The 25,620-nt window shown below is 42.2% G+C and overlaps 3 protein-coding genes across 4 annotated transcripts; 2 read left to right on the forward strand and 1 right to left on the reverse strand.

Moving 5' to 3' along the window:
- Window positions 1-111: 111 nt before the first annotated feature.
- On the forward strand, window positions 112-3,340 carry ucp1 (uncoupling protein 1). Of its 2 annotated transcripts, none has more exons than XM_086295459.1 (7): window positions 112-258; window positions 453-586; window positions 801-999; window positions 1,455-1,652; window positions 1,741-1,842; window positions 2,176-2,356; window positions 2,812-3,340. In XM_086295459.1, the coding sequence occupies exons 2-7, from the start codon at window positions 461-463 to the stop codon at window positions 2,924-2,926; spliced, it is 921 nt and encodes a 306-aa protein (XP_086151585.1). In that variant the 5' UTR covers window positions 112-258; window positions 453-460; the 3' UTR covers window positions 2,927-3,340. The 2 variants fall into 2 exon arrangements, with proteins under 2 accessions (XP_086151585.1, XP_086151586.1); XM_086295460.1 differs by having other exon boundaries at window positions 133-258; window positions 450-586.
- A 67-nt stretch (window positions 3,341-3,407) lies between these two features.
- Window positions 3,408-13,225, reverse strand: elmod2 (ELMO/CED-12 domain containing 2). The gene is made up of 9 exons (XM_086295461.1): window positions 13,069-13,225; window positions 10,991-11,138; window positions 10,871-10,899; window positions 9,718-9,815; window positions 9,506-9,635; window positions 9,035-9,168; window positions 5,529-5,597; window positions 5,253-5,386; window positions 3,408-4,287 (listed from the first exon to the last, which is right to left on the reverse strand). The coding sequence occupies exons 2-9, from the start codon at window positions 11,133-11,135 to the stop codon at window positions 4,130-4,132; spliced, it is 897 nt and encodes a 298-aa protein (XP_086151587.1). The 5' UTR covers window positions 11,136-11,138; window positions 13,069-13,225; the 3' UTR covers window positions 3,408-4,129.
- Window positions 13,226-17,281: 4,056 nt separating this feature from the next.
- gprin3b (GPRIN family member 3b) lies at window positions 17,282-22,670 on the forward strand. The gene is made up of 2 exons (XM_086295462.1): window positions 17,282-17,764; window positions 19,763-22,670. The coding sequence occupies exon 2, from the start codon at window positions 19,855-19,857 to the stop codon at window positions 21,988-21,990; it is 2,136 nt and encodes a 711-aa protein (XP_086151588.1). The 5' UTR covers window positions 17,282-17,764; window positions 19,763-19,854; the 3' UTR covers window positions 21,991-22,670.
- The last annotated feature ends 2,950 nt before the right edge of the window (window positions 22,671-25,620 follow it).

The raw sequence follows: 25,620 nt of genomic DNA on the forward strand, positions 1-25,620 counted from the left end.
GTGAGGTGACTTGAACATTGACTTTCTGACAGTCTGTGGACTTTGAGTTGACCCAGGTGTACAGGAGTACACAGTAACGCCTCTCCGAGGATGTCATAAAAACGCCAGCCAGAAAACATAAAACCACAGCAAATGATGAGTCTTTCCTTCCTGCTGAGTGGGGCCCGGTGTGGATTTTAATCTGACCAATCGCATCCTGCTCGGTACCAAAAAATCCACCCGAGGATCAAAAGGAAATTTTAATTTCGGATCATAATCGTAAGTGTGTTTCATGTCTTGAGCATCAGTCCACTTTGATTATTGATTAACCTTTCATTTAAACAGACAAATGATTTGTACAAGAGGTTAATGTTTATGTGGTTGCTTTCTAGAAGAGAATCTTACACTGATTTTTTTGTTTGTTGTTTTAATTGTTATTTCTGTGCGTGGATGCGTACCTGTCGTCCCAGCAGTAGGAAACATGGTAGGACTTAAACCCTCAGACGTTCCTCCTCCTTTGGGTGTGAAGATGGCGAGTGCTGGAGCAGCAGCCTGTATAGCTGACATGGTCACATTCCCTCTGGACACAGCCAAAGTCAGACTACAGGTACTAACTGTGCTATCAATATGATCTTTAGCCGGTCTTGCTTTGCTGTAGCCTACTGTGGGACACAGCGTGATGTTTGCCTCATTGACGAAGAAGTCAACTTTGTCCACTTCAGCACCCTTCAGTCAAACTTCTTCACCTTTCTGAACCATTTGTTCTTAAGCTGCTGCTCTGTAAAGCTGGTTTTAACTTTGAGGACAATGTGTGACCCCAGATTCAAGGAGAGAAGAAGGCAGTGGGGGACATCCGCTACAGAGGGGTGTTTGGGACCATCAGCACCATGATCCGAACAGAAGGGCCCAAGTCTCTGTATAATGGTCTGGTGGCTGGGCTGCAGAGACAGCTGTGCTTTGCCTCCGTCAGAATCGGCCTCTATGACAACGTTAAAAATTTCTACACCGGTGGCAAAGACAGTAAGTTGTTGCCTTTTCATTTATTTTTTGGTTAAGTTAATTAAACCTTCATAATTGTTCTTACTGGTGACAGTCGTGATTTCGAGATTTAATATCCAGCTGTCAAAAATCAAAAAGATGTTTATCAGATAGATGCAGTCGGTCTTATATTCCCTTAGATAAGGAATTCAGATGAAGGAAAGCTTCATTTTAAAAATAAAAAAGTGGGGAGAGTGAAGGAAGGCTATGTCTTGCAGACAAACATGCAATAGATAATTTACGCAGAACAGAGGCTTTTCAAATCTGATAAGTTAAACAAGATTTAGGGAAAGTGTTATCTCTCTCTTGAAAGCGATAAAGGATTCTCACAGTCTGGGTTGTTGAATCAGTTTCTTATCTTCCTTATTAAAACTGATACTAAAATTAGAAGTTCTCAAGCCTGTTATTAAAATAACTGAGTCTTTCCTTCTCTCCAGACCCTAGTGTACTGGTACGTATCCTGGCTGGCTGCACCACAGGTGCCATGGCGGTGTCCTTTGCGCAGCCCACCGATGTGGTCAAGGTTCGATTCCAAGCCCAGATGAATCTGGACGGAGTGGCCCGCCGCTACAGCAGCACCATGCAGGCTTACAGACACATCTTCCAACACGAGGGCCTGCGTGGGCTCTGGAAAGGTACATTCTTTGAGTGTTGCCCATTATTTAAAAAAGACAAACCATAACATCCTTTATCAGTAATGATTAAAGTATCCGTTTCCCTCAGGAACATTACCCAACATCACAAGAAACGCCCTGGTAAACTGCACAGAGCTGGTTACATACGACCTGATAAAGGAGGCCATCCTTAGACACAAGCTGTTGTCAGGTGAGGTCAGCTCACGGTTGTTTGCCTGAGCTACACAAACCCACACACACACATTCACAAAAACAGAGTCCCCGGGAGACTGCTGATTGGGCAAAAAATCCACACACCCTCTCACCTCTTTAACTGATACCAGCACAACAGGCTCCTACAGTACAGGACACGGTGTATTTTCTCTTTATGGTGCAGTGAGTACAATAGCAATATATTAGCATTTATCTCTAGAACTTATATTGCCCCATTCAGACGATTGCAAAATCCACTGACATGTTTTTCTGTGTCGCACAGCTGAGAACAAAGACCGTATTGTAATCTTTTCCCCAACTCTGTCCTCAGACAATCTGCCGTGCCACTTTGTGTCTGCGTTTGGCGCCGGCTTCGTTACCACAGTGATCGCCTCCCCAGTAGACGTGGTAAAGACGAGATACATGAACTCACCACCGGGCCAGTATAAGAGCGCCGTTAACTGTGCCTGGACCATGTTAACTAAAGAGGGGCCAACAGCATTCTACAAAGGGTAAGCCTCTTCACCTGCGCCGCCCACGACAAACTCTTCAAGAGATCCAAATATCGATAGTATCGATACTTTTATATCCTTCACGTTCAGTTTGGAGCCCACTGAATTAAATCGGGATAAAAGGAAAAATATTCTTCAGGCATACAATGTGAAAAATGTCTGAGTGTTTTTGTGTTGACTGATCCTTCTACTCTATAGCGCCTTTTAAAAAAAAAATGGTGAAATGAGAGGTGTGTTAACTCATTATTGAGTAAAGTAATGCAGTGGTCATTAAAAATCGATGATTCATCTCATAAATCATGATTATGCTCTCCTCTAAATAACATGACATTATAAGTTAAAAGTATTGGTATCGGCAATACTGGCCTTGGTATCGGTATCAATCCAAAAACAAATTGCAGCATTGCATGACACACAATTTCATTTTTTCACTCTTCACTTTTTCCATTTTGTAGATTCGTGCCCTCATTCCTGAGGTTGGGATCGTGGAACATCGTGATGTTCGTCTCCTTCGAACAAATCAAAAGAGCCATGATGGTCACAAAGCAGAGGATCGAAGTGGTTAATTGAGATTCCTCAAAGTTTGACTGTAATACCTGAACCACAACCGGACTGGCACCTGAATGAGGAAACCCTAGTAACAATAATTTCTTGTGTTAACCTTATTTAACAAATCCACTGTCCTGTGGTGAGAAAGGCGGAAATCCTTTGTTGAAAAAGGATCGCCTCCTGAAAAAGTATTGACTTTATGTGCATGAGGAGACACAGCCGTCTCCTTTTATATTTATAATTTGCCACAGTGAGCCCATTCCAGATGTCATGGATGGGAATATTACAGAAACATGCCAAGTTTGCACTGAGCCCTGTATGACTAAACCTGTCAGTTTTATATGTTAGCTAGCTTAAAGCAGTGTGCCTTTACACTGAATGACTGGTACCCATAATAAAGCATAAAAGGATGTGTTTATGCAGGTCCTGAATTTACTAGACTTGTTTTACACAAACTGTTGTGGTTTGTTTTTGCCTTTTAAACACATGGACATGAAGCACATTTCAAAACAAATCTGCATTTACTAACTTGGAGTGAGTGAGATGCGAGTCGTTACATACATTCCTCAAATGCAAACCCACGGCATAAAAAGATCAGGTCATAAAAATTCAGCATCAGTCTAAAGATACACAACGTTATGAAAACAGGAGCTTAGTATAGTTTAGAGTACCACATCACTAACAGTACATTTTACAGTACAGATCAATGACATCAGTGGGGACACGTTAAATCATGCAAGACTTTTAAGCTGACAGCACCACAAGAGGAAAAATAAAGTGGAAATCACTCCTCACGTCAAGTTTTAGCCATTATCTCTTAACATAAACTTCACATTCCTGAGCAGGACTTCTGTCCTTTCCTGTCTTTAAATATAACAATTTGGCTGCTTGCTCACTCAAAGTGCTTAAAGCCTCACAAAACGACGGATCCGTTACTTTCTCTACAGTCCTCTTTGTGATCGAAAGCCCTCTGGAATGGTTGTTTTTGAGGTACAGGGCGTTGGATTTGTGCTCAGTTTGAGAAACTTTAAATATCATTACAACAATGATATGTGTGTTATGAATGAACCACAAAACCAAACACAAGAGGATTTATTGGTCTGGATCTTGTCTGGAGGGGCCGAACAGTATTCAGTCTGCGTTTAGGGTTTTAATGCTCAGCTACGTTTACGAGGAACTTTCCTGCTTCTCCTTCTACCAATCGTAACATCGTGAAAAACGCTTTTAGTTCTTGGAGCTGACAGTCAATGTGAGACACACATCAGGGTCCTGTAGGTGTGTCCTGACTATGTTATGGAATTTTTCTCTGTATTGGTTGAACTGCATGATGCTCTCGGGTTCTTCTGCCACCCAGAACTTATCGAATTCATACGCCAGATAGCCTGTAAGGAGGAAAGACACACATTTTTGAAAAATTTACCTTCTATCAGAAAATGTTTTTGTTTGTATACACTCACCAGGCAACTTCCTTAAATACACTTGTTCAACTGCTCATTACTGCATATTTAATTGGCTGATCACATGGCAGCAACTCAATTAGGCATGTAGACATGCTCCAAGTGGCCTACTGAAGTTCAAATTGTGACTTAAGTGACTTTTTAAGTGACTTTAAATGTGAACTGGATAGCAGTGCCAGATGGACTGGTCTGTTTCAGAAACTGCTGATCTGCTGGGATTTTTCCACACAACCATCTTTGAGTTTAAAAGGGAGGAAATATTCAGGGGTCACCAAAATTGGACAACAGAAGAAGATTGGAAAATGTCGCCTGATCTGATGAGTCTCGATTTCTGCTGCAACATTCAGAACTTGGCATAAATACCATGAACGTTTGGATCCCACCTCAGGCTGCTGCTGGTGGTGTCATATTTCCTTGGCACATTTTCTTGGCTCCTTTGTACCAGCTGGGCATCATCCAAACACCACAACCTACCTGAGTATTATTCCTGACCATGTCCACCCCATTATGATCACAGTGTTCCCATCTACTGATGGCTGCTTCCAGCAGATAACACATTATGACACAAAGCTCAGACCATCTCAAAGTGGCTTCTTACACATGACATTGAGGTCACTGTACAAAAATCCACAGTCACTATCACAGTCACACTGGCATCATGGACGTATTTTCAACAAATCTGCAACAACTGTGTGACGCCATCATGTCAATATGGGCCAAAATCTAAGAAATGTTTCCAGCACTTCATTGCCATGAAGAATTACAGCAGCTGTGAAGCCAGAGAGGGGTCCAACCCAAGATTAGCAATCTTGAGACTGCACCTAATGAAGCCACCGGTGAGTGTATAATCAGACGCACAGAACAAACAGCAGTGTGATTCGACTACTCACAGTACAGCTGATGAAAGTGCTGCAGCTCAGGCGTGCCCTGCACTGCGTTGTAGAAATGTGGTTTCAAAGCGCCACTCTTTAGCAGGCTGTAAGCCATCTCTGTCAAGTTGATCCCAACTATTGCATAGGAATACCTTTAAAAAACAAAAAAGTATAAAGTGCACTGTAGAAATGACATACTGTGCATATGGAAAACGTAATTTCAAAAAATGAATAAAGTCTACATCATGCGACACAAAACACCAGTGGAAGGTATATGAATCGAAGGTCTCTTACCCTAGTTTAGGATGGTTTGCATGAGACAGCACCTGCCGAGCCTCCGCTGTGTAGTTTTCACTGAAAAAACTGCAAAGAGCCAAACAAATTAAGAGTTTATTTACGGTCTCTTGTTAACCAATAAACATGACGTCAAACAGAGTCTGCATGATTAAACATGTTGAGGTCACATCATTCTGACCTACAGATTTTAAAAATAAAGTCAATGTGTGTTTGACTGGTGCTGCTTTAATAATCTGACACATCGCTTGTCATTTTGTGTCCTCGTCCTCATCAGTCGAAAGAACAAGTGAAACGAGCGACTGACGTGTTGGGGGTTGCCTTTAAAGTCCTTCAGCCTCAAAGTCAAGCCTGTCTGACATGCTGTCACGCTCTCTTTGTCCTGTTGAATACTGGTTCTGCTGGCTCATTATTCAATACTTGGAGGAGGAGGTGTTATGACAGTGTTTCTTTTTATAATCCTCATTAACGTTCTCTTCTTTTCTTTTATACCCTTCCTACAGCTGACTGGCTGTAGAAGCCAACCTGCATGCATTTAAAGTCAGAGGTGGTGAAACAGCCACCTCTACTCCATCAGCACCACTTTTGTCTTTAGTCGCTATCTCTAGCACTGTTTAATTATTTTTCGCTGAGTTGGGAGTTACTGACAGTCCTTCTTTTCAGTCTTTGTTTCAAATATTATTTTATAGGTGAAGCCTGAATCTTGTTGGTTCAAAGCCCTCTCCTTCTTGTGTTTGTTTCTGCCAGGGCTCCCATCTACCTTACTTGGTGAGGTTTTGTGAGTAATTATTGTTGTACCCTAAAAATTATCTGTTGGGTTACACTGAGCCATGCATTTGGAGTGGAACAGTGTACCTTATACGTACCCTTTGAGCTGTATCTACAACCACCTTTCATAATCTGTGTAAGGTAATTAAAAGTATTTCTCATCAAAACTTGAGTGGAATATAATCTTAGGATAAGTACCGTTGTCGCTTCTTGTGTGTGGATCGGTTTAATCATTAGAGCCTACCAAATATAAACATTCAGCAAATTCAGCCAAAAAGCACCTGATGGGGGAAAAAATGTTTCCAAGAATCCTCAAATTTCATTACAAAACCTATAAGAGCTGATGTGTGTCAAAGTTCATGCATCTATAATCAGACAGATTGCACAAATATGACCTGCATAGCAGGCGTTCTGTTTACTGTCCAAAAAACAGAAACGTCACAGATTAGACTTTGCCAATAGGTACAGAGGCAAAGACCAGGACTTTAGTGTGCTGTGGACACACTGATCAAAGAGAGAGTGGTTGGGCCAAAAAAAAAAAAAAAAAAGTACACATGTTTTGTGCTGACCAATAGTGTCTTCTTGGGAAAAGAGCATAAACTGTGAAAACCTTTCTGAGAACTTTGTGGTCTCAGAAAGTGGGCAGGTTGCAGTTCTTGATTCAACTATGACAGAGTTCTTCAACATAAAGCGAGGCCAAAACCAGAAGTGGACCTTATAGAAGGATGATGATTCTAAGTAAAACGAGTAAAGGAAGCTTCGCCCCAGAAAGGCAGCAGGCCCAGACAAGGTGTGTCCTAGGATGCTTAAGGCGTGTGCTGCTGAACTTGGGGAGCCGCTACAACGAGTCTTCAACCTCAGTCTGCGACTGGGGAGAGTGCCCGCCCTATGGAAGACATCCTGCATCGTCCCGGTCCCCAAAAGGAACCGGCCCAATGAGCTGAATGACTTCCGACCGGTGGCACTGACGTCACATCTTATGAAGACTCTAGAGCGGCTCTTCCTCAACCTCCTCCGACCACAGGTACAACATGCCCAGGACCCACTACAGTTTGCGTACAAGGCGGGTGTCGGAGTGGAGGATGCCATCCTGTACCTCCTACACAGAGCCCACTCACACCTGGATGGGGGAAAAGGCACGGTCAGGATACTGTTTCTTGACTTTTCCAGTGCCTTTAATACCATCCGGCCCTGTATGCTTCAGGAAAAACTGAACAGGATGGAGGTGGACCCCTGCCTGGTCGCTTGGATCTCCGACTACCTCACCGACAGACCACAGTACGTCAGGCTGAAGGACATCACGTCTGACACAGTGGTCAGCAGCACAGGAGCACCACAGGGAACTGTGCTGTCCCCTCTTCTCTTCACCCTGTACACCTCTGACTTCTGCTACAACTCTGAATTATGCCACATTCAGAAGTTTGCAGACGACACAGCCATCATGGGGTGTATCTGGGATGATCAGGAAGAGGAGTACAGAAGTCTGGTGAGGAACTTTGTCGCATGGAGTCACACAAACCACCTGCAACTCAACACCTCAAAGACTAAGGAACTGGTTGTGGACTTCGGGAGGTCTAGAGCAGGTCCACTGCCGGTTCAGATAGAGGGGGAGGAGGTGGAGGTGGTCAACAAGTACAAGTACCTCGGGCTGTGGGTGGACAATAAACTGGACTGGTCATGCAACACAGAGCACCTGTATAAAAAAGCCCAAAGCCGACTGTACTTCCTCAGGAGGCTGAGGTCTTTTAACATCTGCAGGAAGCTCCTGAGGATGTTTTACCAGTCGGTGGTTGCTGGAGTACTTTTCTATGCTGTGGTGTGCTGGGGGAGCAGCACAGCAAAGAAGGACTCATCCAGGCTGGAGAAACTGATCAGGAGGGCTAGCTCTGTGGTCGGCATGAAGCTGGACACTCTGGTGACAGTGGCAGAGAAAAGGACATTAAAGAAACTGATGGACATTATGGACAATGCCAGACATCCTCTGCACACGGCCATTAACAACCAGAAGAGTCTGTTCAGTGACAGGTTGCTTCTCCCAAAGACAAGAACTAACAGACTTAAAAACTCCTTTGTCCCACACGCCATCAGACTGTTTAACTCCTCTCTGGAGGGGAGAGGGAGGGGAAACAGGAGGACAAAGGAGGGGGGAACAACTAAGCTGTAGTGCCTCTTCACCTCACTGTGCAATACCTTATGCAATACTTTTGTAAATAGTCAACAGTGCAATAGACTCAATACTTGAAATGTGCAATTCACTTGTATTTTTATTTTTTATTCCTATTTATATTGTCTCTGTATTTATTTTTATTTATATATATATATATATATATATATATATATATATATATATATATATATATATATATATATATATATATATATATAAATAAATAATATTCTGTAACTTCTGTCGGTGCTGTGCTTTTTTGGAAATCGAATTTCCCAGAGGAACCCACCCGAGGGATTAATAAAGTTCTATCTAATCTATCTAATCTAATCTAATTCCACCAAATAATGTCAGACAGAGGAGAAATGGAGCGTTCTGGAACGGCCTAGAAAAAACACAGAGGACTGTGGAGGGTTTTTGGCAAATATTTTTGTAAAATCGCAACATTTTTGGTGTGTACATAAATGATACACGACAAGTTCACATCCCCCAAAAATTCAGAATTTCGTGTTGTTGTTTTTTTTGCAATGAACTCGATGTTTGAAGGCCTTTACACTGGTACTGTACTCACACGAGGTTGATCAGCCCCAGCAGGCCCATCCCTCTGAAGTCAGTCTTGGGGTCCTCCCCTTGGAATCCAATGTCTCCCCACTGTTTGGTTATCCTGGACTCCAGCTTGACTGTTGGCATCAAAAGGTCCCAAAGCTAAACACACACACACACACACGATCAAATCCGTCCACTACAATAACTTGGAAGTACAACGATTCCTAATATGACCTTGTGCCAGCATTTTAGACTCCCATCCAACAACTTACAGTGTTTCTATGCTGATGTGATGTTAGACTGTGGTATTATCTTTACTATGTCAATCGATGTTTAAAAAAAAAATCCTAAATGCTACTTTTAGTAATGTGCAGAAATAATAATAAAACATATTTTTCCTTAGTTTCCAAATCTTGGTTCAAGTCTCATCTTAGCAGAAAGCCTGTGCATATGGACACAGCTTCACTGCTATTGCTCTAGGAGCAGGAATCCATACCTTCAAAAGCATGGCCTCGTGTTCAGGGTTGTCTGAGCTGAAGACTTCCTTTCTCAAGTCTTCTACAGATATATACAAGCTGCTATATCCTGTTATCTGCAGCAGGCAGATGTTGAGGCTCTCTTTGAACCTGCAACGGAAGATCAATTCAATCACATTCAAAAATCACTCTTACATCAAAGAATTGCAGCTGACAGGCAAAGTAACCTTACTTGGGATCTTTTGCAGGTTTGATGTTCTTCACTTTCATAATTTGATCCACGCATTGCTCTAAGCTATCCTTAGTGGTTTCCAACGCTCCTCTTAAAACCTGCAGAGGAAGAGCGCATGCTAAAGTTATAACACAGAGAGCTACCAGACAGAAATCTGGCGCAAATGCTTTTAGGTCATTTACAACCACAGTGAAAATGACTGTTTTTTCAAAGTCAAAAAGATGACACAGCTAATCTCTTCTTGCACCTGGACAGACTATTGATCTGAAAATGCTTACAAAGCCATATACACAAGCATGACATGTGTAATCAGTTCACCTAAACTTGGCTAGGGTAGTGAAAGATAAAGCAATGATTAAACTCAGGGGATATACTGCGCAATAAAAGATAAAGAGGTCAATAGTGAAGGAAAGTGTGATTCCTTTCCACATCTGTGGGCTTGGAAAGCTTTCAGATTACTTGAAAATCCACAATGCTCCAGTCCTGAGGAGTTTATTACACATATCTACACATTCTTAGTCTCCAAATACTCAATATTTTTTCAAATGTTTGACACTTAACATCTTTTACTGGCCTGACAGTGCTAAAAGTGATGAGATAACAGATTTTATTTATGACAGTGCTGAAACGTAAACTGGAAAAGAGTCCTAAAAAACACACACGCACGCCTATAAAAGCTATTTCTGCTTTAGCTTTTAAGAATGTGAGTCTTTTAAAAATAAAAAAGAGCAATTACTGTCTTGCAAAATGTATTTAAACTGTTGTTTGCCTTTTGGCTGACAGCACTTGGATTTTCTTTGTCCTGGTTTGTACATCGGCACCTAATATATTAACTTTTTTTCCCATTATGGCCTATATCAAATAACTACTAACAACTAAATTTAAACTAAATGTTGTAAAAAAAATGCACATCTGATACAAAGATCATCAACGATATTTGATTTCAGCCACATAAAAACAAAATCAGACAAACACACCCCCAGCATTAAAGAGCTGCAACAGGAAATCAGAGGAGCTGAACAGATTATCAGGATCATTGCCAATTAATGTTTGTGCAGACCCACCGTTTATCTTTTAACAATATAAAACAATTAGCTCAGAACTACTGAAGGTAAGCCCGAAAGAAAAGCCAACAGTGGTAGAAGGTCCTTACCTTGTTCTTTGATGACTGAAGAGAGTACTCTGCAGGAGGACACAAGAAGCACATTAACACTGCAGAGAAAATGTGTACTAGGATGCAGACGTAGAGCAGATTTGGGGTGATTTAACGCACCTGCTTTTGTAGTCCTTGCTGCCCCTGGCTTGTGTCCAGAGCATATTCTCTGCAGCTCACATGTCCCCGTTACTTGTCTGATGAGCCATTTCAACCAGTATCTCAGGAAGGATGTGTAGACATACTCCCAGATATATCCAAACATGTTCTAGGACATAAACAGGTTAAGGTTCACAGATTACTACGGTGCGAGAAATATCCTGAAGACCCGAGGACCACAAAACTATTCTGGAGTGTAAGTTAACAGAGGTGGAGGAAGTACAGCTTTCATTATATTAAAACCACCACCTTGTACAAGAACAAACCCTGTGATGAAGTTTTACTTAGATAATCACATTTCAGAATTCAAATAGCTTTTATTAGTAAGAGTGAAAGGGAAGGTTCACAATATGCAGTGAGTCCTGCGATGATGTACGGTTTAGTGGCGATAATTAAAAGATAGAAGGCAGAGCTGAAGATGTTAAGGTTTTCATTGGGAGTGACCAGAATGGACCAGATTAGCAATGAGCACATCAGTACATCTGAGTTTTAGCGGTTTGGAGACAGAGATAGACAGGCAAGCCTGAGATGGTTTGGACATATGCAGAGGAGGGAAAAATTATGTTAAAGATGGAGCTGCCCGGGAACAAGAAAACAGGAATGCCACAGAGTAGATTCATGAAGTAGCGAAGGAGAACATGCAGAGGGTTGGGTGTGACAAAGGCATCTACTAAAAGGAAAAGCCGAAAGATGCAGGCAACATGTCTGTATTCGTGTTTACCTAAAGTATAAATGAAAAAATAAACTAAGAAGCTAAATTATTAGTGCATTGGTGTGGTTACAGCTCATTAAGCAGAAGCTAATCTAATGCAGTTTTTTTGTTTTGTTTTCAATGAAAGAGGGCACTTTTTACAACACGATCCAGTCTTATTCTGAAGCACTAAACGGCATCAAACTGAGAACAGCTTCTTATTTTTGTCCTCCCTTCCGCATACATGAGCAGATTATTACTTCGATTCTGATTTATTTACATAGCGATAACGTTTGGCTCAAGGTACTGTAAGATAAGGCCCTACAGTATTGGAGCAATCAAGCAACTATGAGCAAACACTTTTGTGACAGTCTGAGGGAGACAGGACAAAAGGTACACTATGGGAGAGAGAACACACAAATTTAAGGACAAGCACTATATAAAAATTTGGGGAGTGAAAAGAGGTGAGTGAAGAAGAAGTGCTGAGTTTATCACATGAGGTCCTACAGCAGTCTGGGCCTGTTGCAGCATCACTAAGGAATACGTCAGTGATAGCTGATCCAGCCCTAAATATAACCTTTATGAAAAAGAACATTTTTAAGTCTAATCTTTATTATTATTAATATGTTTGTTGTTGTTGTTGTTGTTGTTTTTATGGACATGGAGTATATTGTGTTCAATTGATATATGTTAGTGCTAAAATACACAATTTAACCAACACTTTTATGACACAGTGAATAAATGCCCGTGAATAATACAGGCAAATAAGTTATTCCAACACCTCTAACTTATATTGAACTTTGGATTTGATGGATTTTGCTTCCTGAGTTGGACTCATGTTGCAGATGCACTTCACTGCCGTCTGTCACAGTGACAGTGACCACGTTTTTGAAGCCACTGAGGAAGTACTCTGCTACAAGCAGAGTAATCTATTGCTCAGTGCAAGACATGATTAGTTAATCGTGGGTCATCGCTAAATGCGAATTAACATCCAACAATAAAAGCGCCGAGTGGGTATGAGAGAAGAGCCCACGCTCCTACAGCCAAAACAATGGCTAGCACTGATGCTAATGCTAAGTTCGGACATACGTGGTCATTCAGTTTATTTACAGGCACTCTGGGAGTTTAATGGGGCTTTTGAAAGCGGTGCATGTTGATGCTAGCGAAGTGGTAGTGAGCCACTTTTGATATTAATTACGTAAAGGAGCATACCGGCTTCTAAATTCCCCCAAATGACCCGGTTCAGACAACAGGTTGTCATTGTCATTCGTCTGACTGGAAGCTAGCAACACCACGCTAACCTACTTTAAGTTTCGTACGAGTAGCTGATGCGTTGGGCAATATTTACCGTGAGAGAGTGGTGATGCTCGTCTTACTCTCCAGTCGTAGGGAAAGCGATGCCAGACCCAGGATACAGTCTAACTTAGCCGCAGGCGGGTGGTAAGGTTAGCGGCGGTTCGCCTGACAACAGGCTGGCTGTGATGCGTTCACTGTCTATACAACTATACCGTCTATGCCACGCACACAGCTACACAAGTCTCCCAGGTGACACAAGACAGGCTCTTCTTTCTAACCAAGACTTAAACATTGTTTCTAAATGTTCAACTAAGAAGTTAAAACAATTAACAGTCCATGACACACCTCGAAACTTGGGTTGAATTTATCACTAAGGATTAATATCGTGATGTCTTTGAACACAGCATGATAGTTTCTAGTGCTGCTACAGCGCCATCTACTGCCCGCAGTGGTCATGACTGCGCAGACAACTTCACAACTACACAGTCTAAAATTTGAACCAGACACGAAATTTCAGTTAAGTGCAATAAAAACTTACTGGACTTAATAATAAAATGAGATCAAATATATAGAAAAGATCTTTAGTTTGAAATTTTCTCAATTTGATGAAATTTCATTCTAATAAAAATATGAAAGTAAAGATAATCTAAAAAAAAAAAAAACCTTCACTTGAAACTAAAGGAAACTAAACTGAAAACATAACTTTGAAATAAAAACAAATAAAAAAAAAAACTAACTGAAATAACTCAGACAAGAAAATCCCAACTGCAGGTAGCTGGAAGCTAATCAGATAATCAGATATTGCATTTTCCAATATTAGCCACAAGATGATGCCAAATTCACAAAATGTGTGCTACACTGTCTATCATAGGGCTGTTTATAGAAAACAGTCATATTATGCTGCTGATAATGGTCAACAAGCCTCCATTATTCCATTGTCCGTTCAATTTTTTTAAATGGTGAAAACACACGGCACATAAAGACCCACCACTGTGTCACTTTATCGAAAGGGGCTGCACAAAAGCCCTCACCCTTACCCATTAATCCGCTTTATCGACAATGTATGCAGCCTATTCTGAGATGCTTACCAACGGTGCTCTCAGCTGTAATTAAGTCACAGTCTGCTTTCTCACCTAATCAGTCCCTCGGGGCTTTTAAAGGCAGGACGTCTATCACATACAATTACTGCAGTCCAAGCCCTGCCTCAGACCCAGGCTGTATTTAAATAAGGAATCCCCCCCACTAACACAGACTGTATTGACAGTGTGATAGATCAGGGTGAATAAGAGAGTAGTCTATAATGCTACAATTTCGTTTTAACAACCCGGACAGACTTTGCACAAAATCTTTCAAAAGCCCTTCAGATTCGATGAAGTGCTTTAGAAAGTGGTAGGCTACTAAATGTTAGCGCTCTCTGTCAGTGCTGTTATCCACGAGGATGAGATGCAGAAGGGGTGTCACAAAACTAAAGCAAAGATCCAATGATGTCAGCAAGTACAACAACTCCTAAAAGACAAATCAAGTCAATAATATCACCTAAAGGGAGCCATACGAACGCGTTTGTATGGATCGCTGTCTCCGTGAGAAGGATGGCACTGTGTAACTGCTTCCACAACTTTATACTGTCTTCGACATCAAAATTAAAACCAGGCTGGTTTCTGTATTTCTTGGTTTACTCATTCTGATCTACATTTTAATCTGCCGGTGATTACAAGAATTCGCTGTGAAAGTCATTTAAAACATGGGAAAATACTTGTTATAGTTTCCACAGCCCAAGGAGAGTAATCGAGACATCCTTGTTTAAATCTGTACACCTCCAGTGCAGTAGTTTCCACATTTTAAAATTCATGATCCTTTAAATTCCTCTTTGAGATTCATAACATTCCAGTGAGCTGTGAGCTTGCATAAAGTTATTAATGTTTCTGTCCTGATCAGCATTGCTGCTCTTTCGTATGTCTTATCATACATTTCACCAACCATCCATCCATTTATCCAGATGCCCCTACCTGAGTCTGGCTCTGCCTAAAAGCGAATTCTACACTCAACAAAAATATAAACGCAACACCTTTGTTACTGCTCCCATTCCCCATGTAGAGACCTAAAATTCATTCCAGATACACAATATAACAATATAACCATCCCTCCCAAACAGTGGTCACAAATCAGTCCAAATGTGTGGTAGTGGGCACATCTGCTATATTGAGATAATCCATCCCACCTCACAGGTGTGCCACATCAGGATGCTGATCTGACATCATGAGTAGTGCACAGGTGTACCTCAGACTGCCCACAACAAAAGGCCACCCTGGAATGTGCAGTTTTGTCTCACAGCAAAATGCCACAAGCAATGAGGGAGCGTGCAATTGCCATGCTGACAGCAGGAATGTCAACCAGATCTGTCGCCCGTGCATTGAATGTTCATTTCTCAACCATAAGCCGTCTCCACAGGCGTTTCAGAGAATATGGCAGCACATCCAACCGGCCTTACAACCGCAGACCTCGTGTAACCACACCAGCCCAGGACCTCCACATCCAGCAGGTTCACCTCCAAGATCGTCTGAGACCAGCCACCCAGACAGCTGCTGGAACAATTGGTTTGCACAACCAAACAATTTCTGCACAAACTGTCAGAAACCGTCTCAGGGACGCTCAACTGCATGCCCGTCGTCCTCATCGGGGTCTTGACCTGACTCCAGCTCGTCGCCGTAACAGACTTGTGTGGGCAAATGCTCACATTCGATGGCGTCTGGCACGTTGGAGAGGTGTGCGCTTCACGGATGAATCATGGTTCACATTGTTCAGGGCAGATGGCAGCTGAGAATGTCCCCGTTCTTGCATGGCCAGCATACTCACCGGACATGTCACCCATTGAGCATGTTCGGGATGTGCTTGACCGGCGTATACGTACCAGTTCCCACGAATATCCAACAACCTCTCACAGCCATTGAAGTGGAGCGGACCAACATTCCACAGGCCACAATTGACAATCTGATAGACTCCATGCGACGATGTGTTGCACTGCATGAGGCAAATGGTGGTCACACCAGATACTGACCGGTTCTGGGTCCCCAGACCCCCAATAGCGCAAAAAAACTGCACATTCCAGGGTGGCCTTTTGTTGTGGGCAGTCTGAGGTACACCTGTGCACTACTCATGATGTCAGATCAGCATCCTGATGTGGCACACCTGTGAGGTGGGATGGATTATCTCAATATAGCAGATGTGCCCACTACCACACATTTGGACTGATTTGTGACCACTGTTTGGGAGGGATGGTTATATTGTGTATCTGGAATGAATTTTAGGTCTCTACGTCCATCCCATGGGGAATGGGAGCAGTAACAAAGGTGTTGCGTTTATATTTTTGTTGAGTGTATTTCCCCACTTTCGCCAAAATGCTTGCTCGCAGATTCTCTCTAATATTCCAAAATCACCTTAAACGACAGTATAAAGCACATTGAGACACCTGTTACTGGATCGTCGTCTTCTTTATCATTACATTCATGTTAATGTTCAGGGGCAGGGACCCGTGTGTGTGGGATTTGTAACTACTGTGGAAAAAATGCACACTCTTGTGTAAAGTCAGAGTTAGCTTTATTGTCAATTCTGCAGTATGTACAACACACACACAGGATCGAAATTTTGTAACCCTTGACCCACTGTGTGTTACTAGAACGAATCAAAGAATAGTTAAGAATATGAGATGCAGACGAAAGTAAATACGTGATATCAAAGTATAGATATGAATTATATAAGATATATTAAAGCCTAAATATAATTACTGATGTCTATGTATAAAAATATAAAGCAGTGTAAAGCAGGCTCATTCATAATGAACAGTTATTTGGACAGAATCACTTATGTATTTTTTAACTACATGAGCCACATTTCTCTCCGTGTTATCAGCAAAGTGCAAAGTCTTAAGCTGTCTCCGACTCATTTGCATAAGCACGTTGCAAACCACAGAAAATCTTTAATGCGATTTTTTCTGTAGTAATAGTTAATGACACCAATTGTAACCGACAGGCTCTTATTGTAGAGGCTCTTTATTCACCACATCTGCCGAAAGCACAGAGAAATATTTCTTCATTTTGAAAATAATGTAGATGTAAAATAAATGAACGCGATCTCGCTAAAGCATGCTCCAAAAAAGAACCGCATGAAAGTCGACCCATTTCTCAATAACACAAATGGGAGCAGAAAAACCAAAAACCTCTCCTCTTGGAATATTATGGTCTACGTTAGGAGGCAGAAAGCGCAGGGAACTAAAACTAATTAATTTCAGGACCAAGTGACCCTCCTGTGAAAGCCTGCGGCTGTTACAATGCTGCTTCCATTCGCATCTTCTCCACCCCTCCCCATTCATCCATTCATCTGGTTAACTCTGGATTGCCCTGCCAAGACCAGTTCAGTCTGGGATAGCGCACAAACCATGATCGGCTCGTCACATTTTTTTTCTTTTTGTTTTTGTAAGCACGAGCCAGCAGTGATGAAGACCTCGGAGTCAGCGGTGACTGATTGCGCACGGTCAGTCAGTCAAGGTGCTTAAATTTTGTGCCTGACTGTGGTGGATCGATACCTCTAAGACCCATATTCTACGTGGAAGGCGTGGCTTGGTGTCATCTACACAGGCTGACTTTTCCATATTCATCCCTAGGTTTTTTTTTTTTTTCTTTCTTTTTTTCCCCCCTCGTCTCACTGACGCGCAATCGGCACCCAACGGCACGGGGCATAAATCGTCTCGCAAGGTAAGCCGCCTTCATCTTTTCAAGCTCTCTTATACTGTGAGATGTTAAATTCGCCCGCAAGGTCAAATCAAACCAGCAAGCATCGGTGGCTTCTGAGGCGCTGAATTGGGGCAAGAGGCTACAGTGCACGACATGGATCTTAATTGGCCTGAATAGATCGTGTGCACCGCTTGCATGCGGGATCTTTCATGTGCGCCGTTTTGCATGAATACAGTCTGTACGTAGTCTGTCCACACTTACGGTTATTTCTTAACTGCTGCTGGCAAAAGAAGAAGAAGTAGTAGAAGAAAAGGGAACACAAAAAAGCCCAGACACCGAGGCGTTTATTTGTCATATATTTAATAACACCCAGGATATGCTTTCCATAAATATTTGCACTTTGACAACAGACAGGCAGATGCATAGTGGCAGAGCACAAACAACCCGGCTACACCTGTCCATGACCCACACCAGTAACCTACTATTCTGTGCTGTTCGAGTCACACGTAGGGGGGGGGTGCTCTATAGGGCTACCGAGTGCGTCAGATTATCATGGTTAAAAGAGTGTGACGGGAATATTTATTCTTTAGTCTCGCTTTATCAGATACAAGTATAACCTGGAAAGCTGTTCGGTTTCCCACTGCTACTCCTAAAGAAGAGGATGCTGGTGTGATGAAGGAGAATGCCTCTAGATCAGATTGATGTTGTTACCTTTACTGAGATGAACTACACTGATCATCAGTGGATGTCACCGAAATGGAAAAGGCCCATTAATGCCACCCATCGAATTATCATTCAGTGTGTTCTTCATTTGCTTTAGAGATAGTTTTCCATGATTACATCCTTGACCACAGCACAGCTCATCTGTCCAACTCCAAAGGGTCACATATTTCAGCTGTCTGCCGAGTGCTGGGTCATTACTTGCAGAATTGGCTGGATACTTTTACACATTCAGGACACAGACTGAGATGAAGCCATTCATCAGGCCTTGGACAAAGAAACTGTTGATCACTGCGTAGAATTTAAAACAGATAAAGGACAAACGAGGGTGATGCTGGTTATAAATTCACTTGTGGTTGTCAAAAAAAAATGAAACTTTAAATGAGTGATTATGAGTGATTTTCAGTCCCTCAGGTATGTATTTTAAATCTACCCAATTATATTCGACACAAAGATTAAAGGATAATTGAAATATGATATTGTTACTAAGTGGCTAGCTTGCCATTGGCAATATCTCACAGCATCACAACATTTAATTAAACCGAGTCAACGGGCTAGCATGGGGAGACTCAGTTCATTTCATTCATTATTCACATCTCTTTGTATGCTGTAATATTCAATTGCGATAACTTCAGCTGATTTATGAATGACACGCTGTTGGGCGTAGTTTTATTTACGGTAGGATTTGTAAAATGAGAAAAACAGCGGTTAGATCAAACGCCACCAGATGTGTGGCATCCACAGTTTTAATCAAAGATCTGTTTTATCTGTAAGCACTTTGAGTCTAAATGTCGCATTGTGTCTTACTACTACTTTGTTTACGCAGCATTTTCTTATCATACTTTTACATTTTCTACATTCAGTGCAATCAGTCAAGAGGTTTAATATGCAAAATGTGATGGATGCTTATAAAATCTCTGGAGTTTCATTTATTTCCATGTTCTGGAAAAATAAATCATGCATCAGTTGCAGCACAAAGATGATGTTGAGTTTAAAGGAGAATGTGGAGATCAATGAACCAAAAACTACCTCCATAAATATTATTATGTTATATGTTAAAAGTTATAAGTTCATTCGATTATTAAAGTTGGAATCACATATTATATTCTTAGTCAGGTGCAGGTCTCTCGCTGTTCTCTGTCCTGGCTGGTTGATAACTGTTGAGTAAAATTGTCTTGCAGAAATCACCTTGGTCTGGAGTCTGGTCTGATTATAATCATCTGAATAAAGGTGTAATTGTTGTGATAAGCTTAATGATTAAAAACTTCAACTGAGTCTACTTCTGTTTTCCTCCTTTAGGAAATTGCAAAAAGTTAATGATAGCACAGCGTGCATCCGTTTCCATCTTTGGATATACGGCAATATTTGAAGACTGAAGCAGTGACTCCGCCATGGGAACTAACCCAAAAAGGACAGTAACAGTCCAGATGGTGCCTCAGCTGGCTGGGGTGGACACACTGGGCAACAAGGAGTCTAATGCCAACTGGGCTAAAGAGCCCAACCTCAAAGTCTCTCAGGTTTGTCCAAAACCCACCCTCAGATCTCCCGACAAGCAGGATAACCTGTCTCTGACGACTGCTAACGCCGCCCCCAGCACAGAAAAAACAGGTTGTAAGGGAGGGGAACCAGTTACCACTGTGTCAGACAAATCAGCTCCAGGCAATGGAAACCAGATAAAATCTGAGCAAGTGTCAGGTGGAGACCACCAAACACCAAACCTGTCTGTAACAGGCCGAGAGGTGGGTGAGGCAGGAGCTGACCAGCGGGATTCTAATGCTAACATGAAAACTCTGAGCCCAACCAGTGAAACGGGCACGTATAAGGCCAGTTCGCTGTCTCCTGTTGCAGCATCGGGCGCCGACACGAACAGCAGTGAGTACAAAGTAAAAAACCCAGTTGCACCAGAAGAGAAGCAGGTACGGCTGACACCCTCAGTAGAAACTACAGCACGAGAGAAAAGTAATGAACGCCTTTCTCCGAATGACAAAAAACGTAACGACAGTGATGTAAGGAGTACAGCATCTGAAGTACAAGATAATAAAGAAACCATTTCCAATCCCCAAAGCAGGGACATGGCTATCCCACAGAAATCTAAAGAGACTGGTCATATGCAAGGTTGCTCATCAACGTCTGTTTCTTTACAAGATCCATCAAAACCCAAGCAAAGCATGGAAACTCCGCTAAGCTCAGCCAAAGCCCCATCTGAGAGTAAAGATGCAGGAGCTGGACCAACAAACGAAAACTCACGGTCAACGCGCCCAGAGAAGGAATTTGCAACAGTATCGAGACCGCATGTCTCCTCAGATAAACACCAGCCAGTGTCCTCACAGAAAGACTCATCCTCTCTGCCCCAGGCGACAAAAAGCACGCAGGCATCCGAGCAGGTGGCTGAAGGAAGCAGCCAGACTGACACAGCTGTCTTTGAAGGGCAGCGGGACTCCAAGCTCTACACGGAGGCTTCGACAATGACCTCATCGCTATCACCAGCCCCGGTCAAAAAGTGTCATGATATGGAGGTTCAGGCAGTAGCTAAAATGTGCAGTAAGGCTGTGGCCACGAGTCCTAGTCTGCTGCCTTTCCCTGTGACCCACAGGCCAAGCAGTGGTGCAATCCCAGGAGAGGAGAGCCTGGCTGTAGTCTACCAGGTGAAAAGCGGCACCGCGACTGATCCGAAGTCAGAGAGACTCACTGTAGAGGCACAAATGTGCCCCAACCAAAACACCGGCATGGTTTTCCAATCAGAAACTTTGTCACAGCAGCATGACTCCAGGCTAGGAGCCAAGCCTAAAGAAGCGGGCGCAGCTCTGTGCAACATCCAGCCGGTTTATCAAATCAACATTGAACACAGCGAACCCAAGAAGCAAGCCGCAAAAACAGCCACGGCTGAAACTCCTTCTCTCAGATCAGGGATGCCCCCAGAGACAGCCGTTGTTCCTGTGCCTGGATGTGCTGACAGCAACACTGCTGCGCAGGCCCTGCCAAAAACAACGACAACAACGACAACAGCACCAACGACAACAGCACCGACAACAGCAGCAGCAGCAGCAGCACCAGCAGCAAACACCACATCCAAGTCAGAGCTCACTAAAAATAGAGATGTGAGTGCAAAAGAAAAAAGCAAAGAAGCAGGAAGTAAAGCCCAGAGTAAGGAGACAAATTCTGGCAAAAAGAAGGTGGAACCGGAGAGAAGCGACAAAGAGGACGATCAGTCACGGAAGCAGAAAGGAAAGAGCATCCACGACGTCGTCTGGGACGAACAGGGCATGACGTGGGAGGTCTACGGGGCTTCCGTGGACCCCGAATCACTCGGCTTTGCAATTCAGAGCCACTTACAGAGCAAAATAAAGGAGCAAGAGAGGAAACTGATGGTCCAGACCTCGCTGCGAAAGTCAATCTCTGGTGCTGATTCGCCGCGACATGGCAGCAAGAACAAAAGGAGGCAGCAGAACATTTTCAGGTCAATGCTGCAAAATGTCAGACGGCCCAACTGCTGCGTGCGCCCCCCTCCCTCCTCCGTCCTCGAGTAGCACAGGACAGAGGTAGCCATTGTCAGACTCCTCCCATTTCCTAGAGGTCAAAACGTTTTCCCTCCCCTCATCAAGATTTTCAATGCCAAGTGAAACATTGACGCCGATCCCTGTAAGTAAGTATACTGGAATGTCGTAGCATAAAAGAGTCAATACTTGTGATGATGTTTGTGATCCAACAAGGTAGGAAATAGAAATATCAAATGAAACAAACAAGAATTAAATTTAAAAAAACTTATTTTTTAGAAATCAATATGAGAGAGAACACAGTTTTTTAATAAAAATAAAGAAAACAAAACAAAGGAAATAACAGTGAAACGCATGTATTTCAGTTACAGTGACAGTTGTATGACCTAATATGAAGTCCAAACCTTCACAGCAAGAGGCACTGATCATGGGATAGACATACTAACTCACTGTCAGGATATCTGTGCAAATATATTCAACCGACGTCTCATCGCATCTGGTGCATTTGATATATGTTCATGAGGTGTTTTCGTTTGTTTCCGGGGCCCTATATTTATCAGGTTGCTGTGTTTTCTTTTCTTTTTAGTGAGTATTTAAAGGGGGCACTGTATGCATACATGTACGCTGTTCGATCTCTGTTCTTCTTTGGTTTTCTATTAAAGTAAGCAAAAAAATGCGTTGACTTTTACAACGTCATTTCTCACTTTTCGTGGGTGTAGTGTTTCTGTCCTGGTGATTCTTTTGTTTTGTTTCTAAAGGAGATTCCACGTGTAAATCGAATGCAAAAACATTTATTTCGTCAGGACTCACACACAAGAATAAACGGTTTTGAAAATAAATATTTAAAAGACTAAATGATAAATCAGAGTAAAGATGCAGTCCTTAAAGAGAGCATGAAGTACGCTCAGAGTGAAAGATTTGCTCCAAACTATAGGCACAGGTTTTAGTTGAGCACTTGCAGAGGAGGAATATTAAAGGGCTTGTATCCACCCCTCAGTACATTTTAGGGGGAACGTCTCCCCATGTCCATGTCCTGAAATCTACAGCTATGCTTCCCAGGAGGAAACTAAGCCACTATGTTTCCTCCTGGGAGTCTTGGGTAGAGTTGGGGTCCTTATGTATGGAGACTGCAGGTTTTCTCTGTGCATGCCAGCTGTAATCTTCAGAAACATGCATGTCTTCTGTCACTGTGCTTTTACCAAGTTTACATGTGGAGTTGGTCCTCGGTGGCTGAATGTATTGAGTATTAGTTTCCCTTTAGCTTCCCTGTATTGATCAATAAGCTTATCTCTTTCACTGACAAGGTATTTAATGCTTGAATATTCAAAAATAAAATGTTGTGGGTTCAGACAGGCAAATTTTAAAACCAGTACTTGCTGTAGCATAAATTCTACACTTTTTGTGTGAAAGAAGGTTTTAAAGAAACAACAACTACAGCATGACTCAGAGTAAAATAAATAAATGAGCATAGAGTGATATATACTATTTTAATCTGAGGACGACTTCGGATGCTGCATAAAAACCTGCTAAAGTCAGAGACACAAAGCCAGCCGGCGTAAGAAGACGCAGCAGTGACTAACTGTTTCCTTTTTTTTCAAAGAGGGACCTGATGTTGAAGTTTTAAAATAAAGAGGTTGAAATCAGAAGGTGTTAAAAGTGTACTCGCGGGAAATGACAAATTTCCTTTGCCTAGCTATCTCAATTTTTTTTAATCTTTGAATGGATATAAACATGCAGTAATACATCCGCAGCAGTGAAGTGTCCACCTTTGATGCTGCGGAAAATATACGCTCGCCACTTCAGGGCCTCGGCTTGTTGCGGCCTGAAGTCTGAGTCAAAGCACAGATTTAAAAGAGATTGTTTTGAGAAGAACTCTTAATGTGAAAACTGATTTTTATCTGCATTTACCTGAAAAAGAAACCGCTTTATTACGAGCAGCTGAAACGTCAGGTCAGTGGCAGGATAATTTTACCGTTTTTGAAGAAACAGAGAGAAAACAGACCTGCGGGACACAAACAGATCTGACTGTTATCGGCTGATTTTTAAAACGTATAGCGACTCAAAGGGAGTCATTTCTGGAAGGTAAAATATTTGAATAGTTTAAATTGCCCAAGGGCAGGCTTTGGGGTCAAGGGAAGTCGCTTTGTTGCTTTTAACTCCTAAAATCTGATCATTTTAGGGCTGCAGGGCCTTGAACCAGTTTGTACTTTCATCTAAAGGTTTTGCAGCTGTTTTGACTCAGTTAAAAAAAACAAAAAACTCACGCTTTGGTAGCAGATTAATCATTTAGGTCCCAGAAAACATGGCAAACATTGGCTATTTTCAGCTTCTGAAATGTAAGAATTCAGTTCAGGGTCACATGGGGGTTGAACACCAACAAGCTGTCACGGGGCAAGACGTGTTTTCCTAAAACTTGGGCTAATGTTTGGACAAAACGATTCATCTGCTTCAGGTTCCAAGAATTTTTATTTTTTCTTTATTTGCTAATATTGCACATTGGATGATGGAGTGCCGAATGCGCATAATTGCAGAGATCTCTGTGTATGATTTGCCTGCACACCTAACTGAACCAGCTCTGTCCTTTGTGTGTTCTCCAGCCTTTTCTTTCCAAGGCCCTTTCTAAAACACTTCAGAGTGAATTTACTGTCTTGAGTGGCGTAACACTGATTTCAGGCGACTGCTCTTACTTTCTTAACAAGCACGTCTCTACATATTAACGTCAGGGCGTGATAACAAGAACGAAAAAGTCCTCTATGCCCGTTGTGCTGTGAAATGTCACAACCTGTAAAGAACAGCGCAGTGTATATCTGTCCCACCCAATACCTGACTGGATTTTGTGAAACCAAAGCTCTTTCCACAAAAAACAAAAACAGGAAATCTGTTTTCGTCTTCTGCTACAGCGCTGACTGAAAGGTGTCAAACCAAACTGTAACATCGTTTCAGATTCCAAGTTCAGTCTCAGGCAGTTGATGCTTTCTCTCTCCTTTCCATCAAGTTCAGTTTCACACTCTTACATTTCTGTAGGCCTGGTCACCAGCCTTAATTCGTATTCTTTCACCCCGGCTTTAATTAGCCACGTTTCAATTTTTAATAACCCCCTACTCACTGTGTCATTATGACCGGTTCCTATTTGGAAGTGCAGATTAGATTTGGCCACAGGCGGTGGGTAACACTGGGAAAGATTTACAATGACAAGGAGCACGGGGAGAGATTTCAAAGTGATACCACCCGCTGCTGCAACTAAAAGAGGACAGAGTTTAGCATGCCTTCAGTGTTCACCTGTTTGGCTGCACTTGTTGTGACCTCCGTGGGTGTTTTAATGAAATGTGGCCTTTTTCCTGGTTTTAAACATGTTAATAATTCTCTTTTAAATACCAAATAATAAACATGATGAACACTGAAGCTCTGTTTACTACAGAAAGTAGGACTCTCAACAGTTCTGACTAAACACAACCAAAATCCTCAGAAAATATTTTTTTTCATCAACAACTGATGACTCATCACAAAAGATTAAGCTACATCAAAGGATGCTTAAGCTCATAATATCTGTTAGTTACATTCATTGGTGTTCTAGATCTTTTCTAGAGAAATATATTGTAACGTTCAGAAGAACCAGACGGTTGGGGTCTCAGTTTGTCCGTTTATTCGGCACATAAGCCAGCG

Source organism: Aulonocara sp. 'chitande type north' Nkhata Bay, linkage group LG6, assembly GCF_057382095.1.
Source record: "Aulonocara sp. 'chitande type north' Nkhata Bay isolate Kocher_YH1m ecotype deep benthic linkage group LG6, A_spYH_male_GT1.1, whole genome shotgun sequence".
NCBI classification, from domain to species: domain Eukaryota; kingdom Metazoa; phylum Chordata; class Actinopteri; order Cichliformes; family Cichlidae; genus Aulonocara; species Aulonocara sp. 'chitande type north' Nkhata Bay.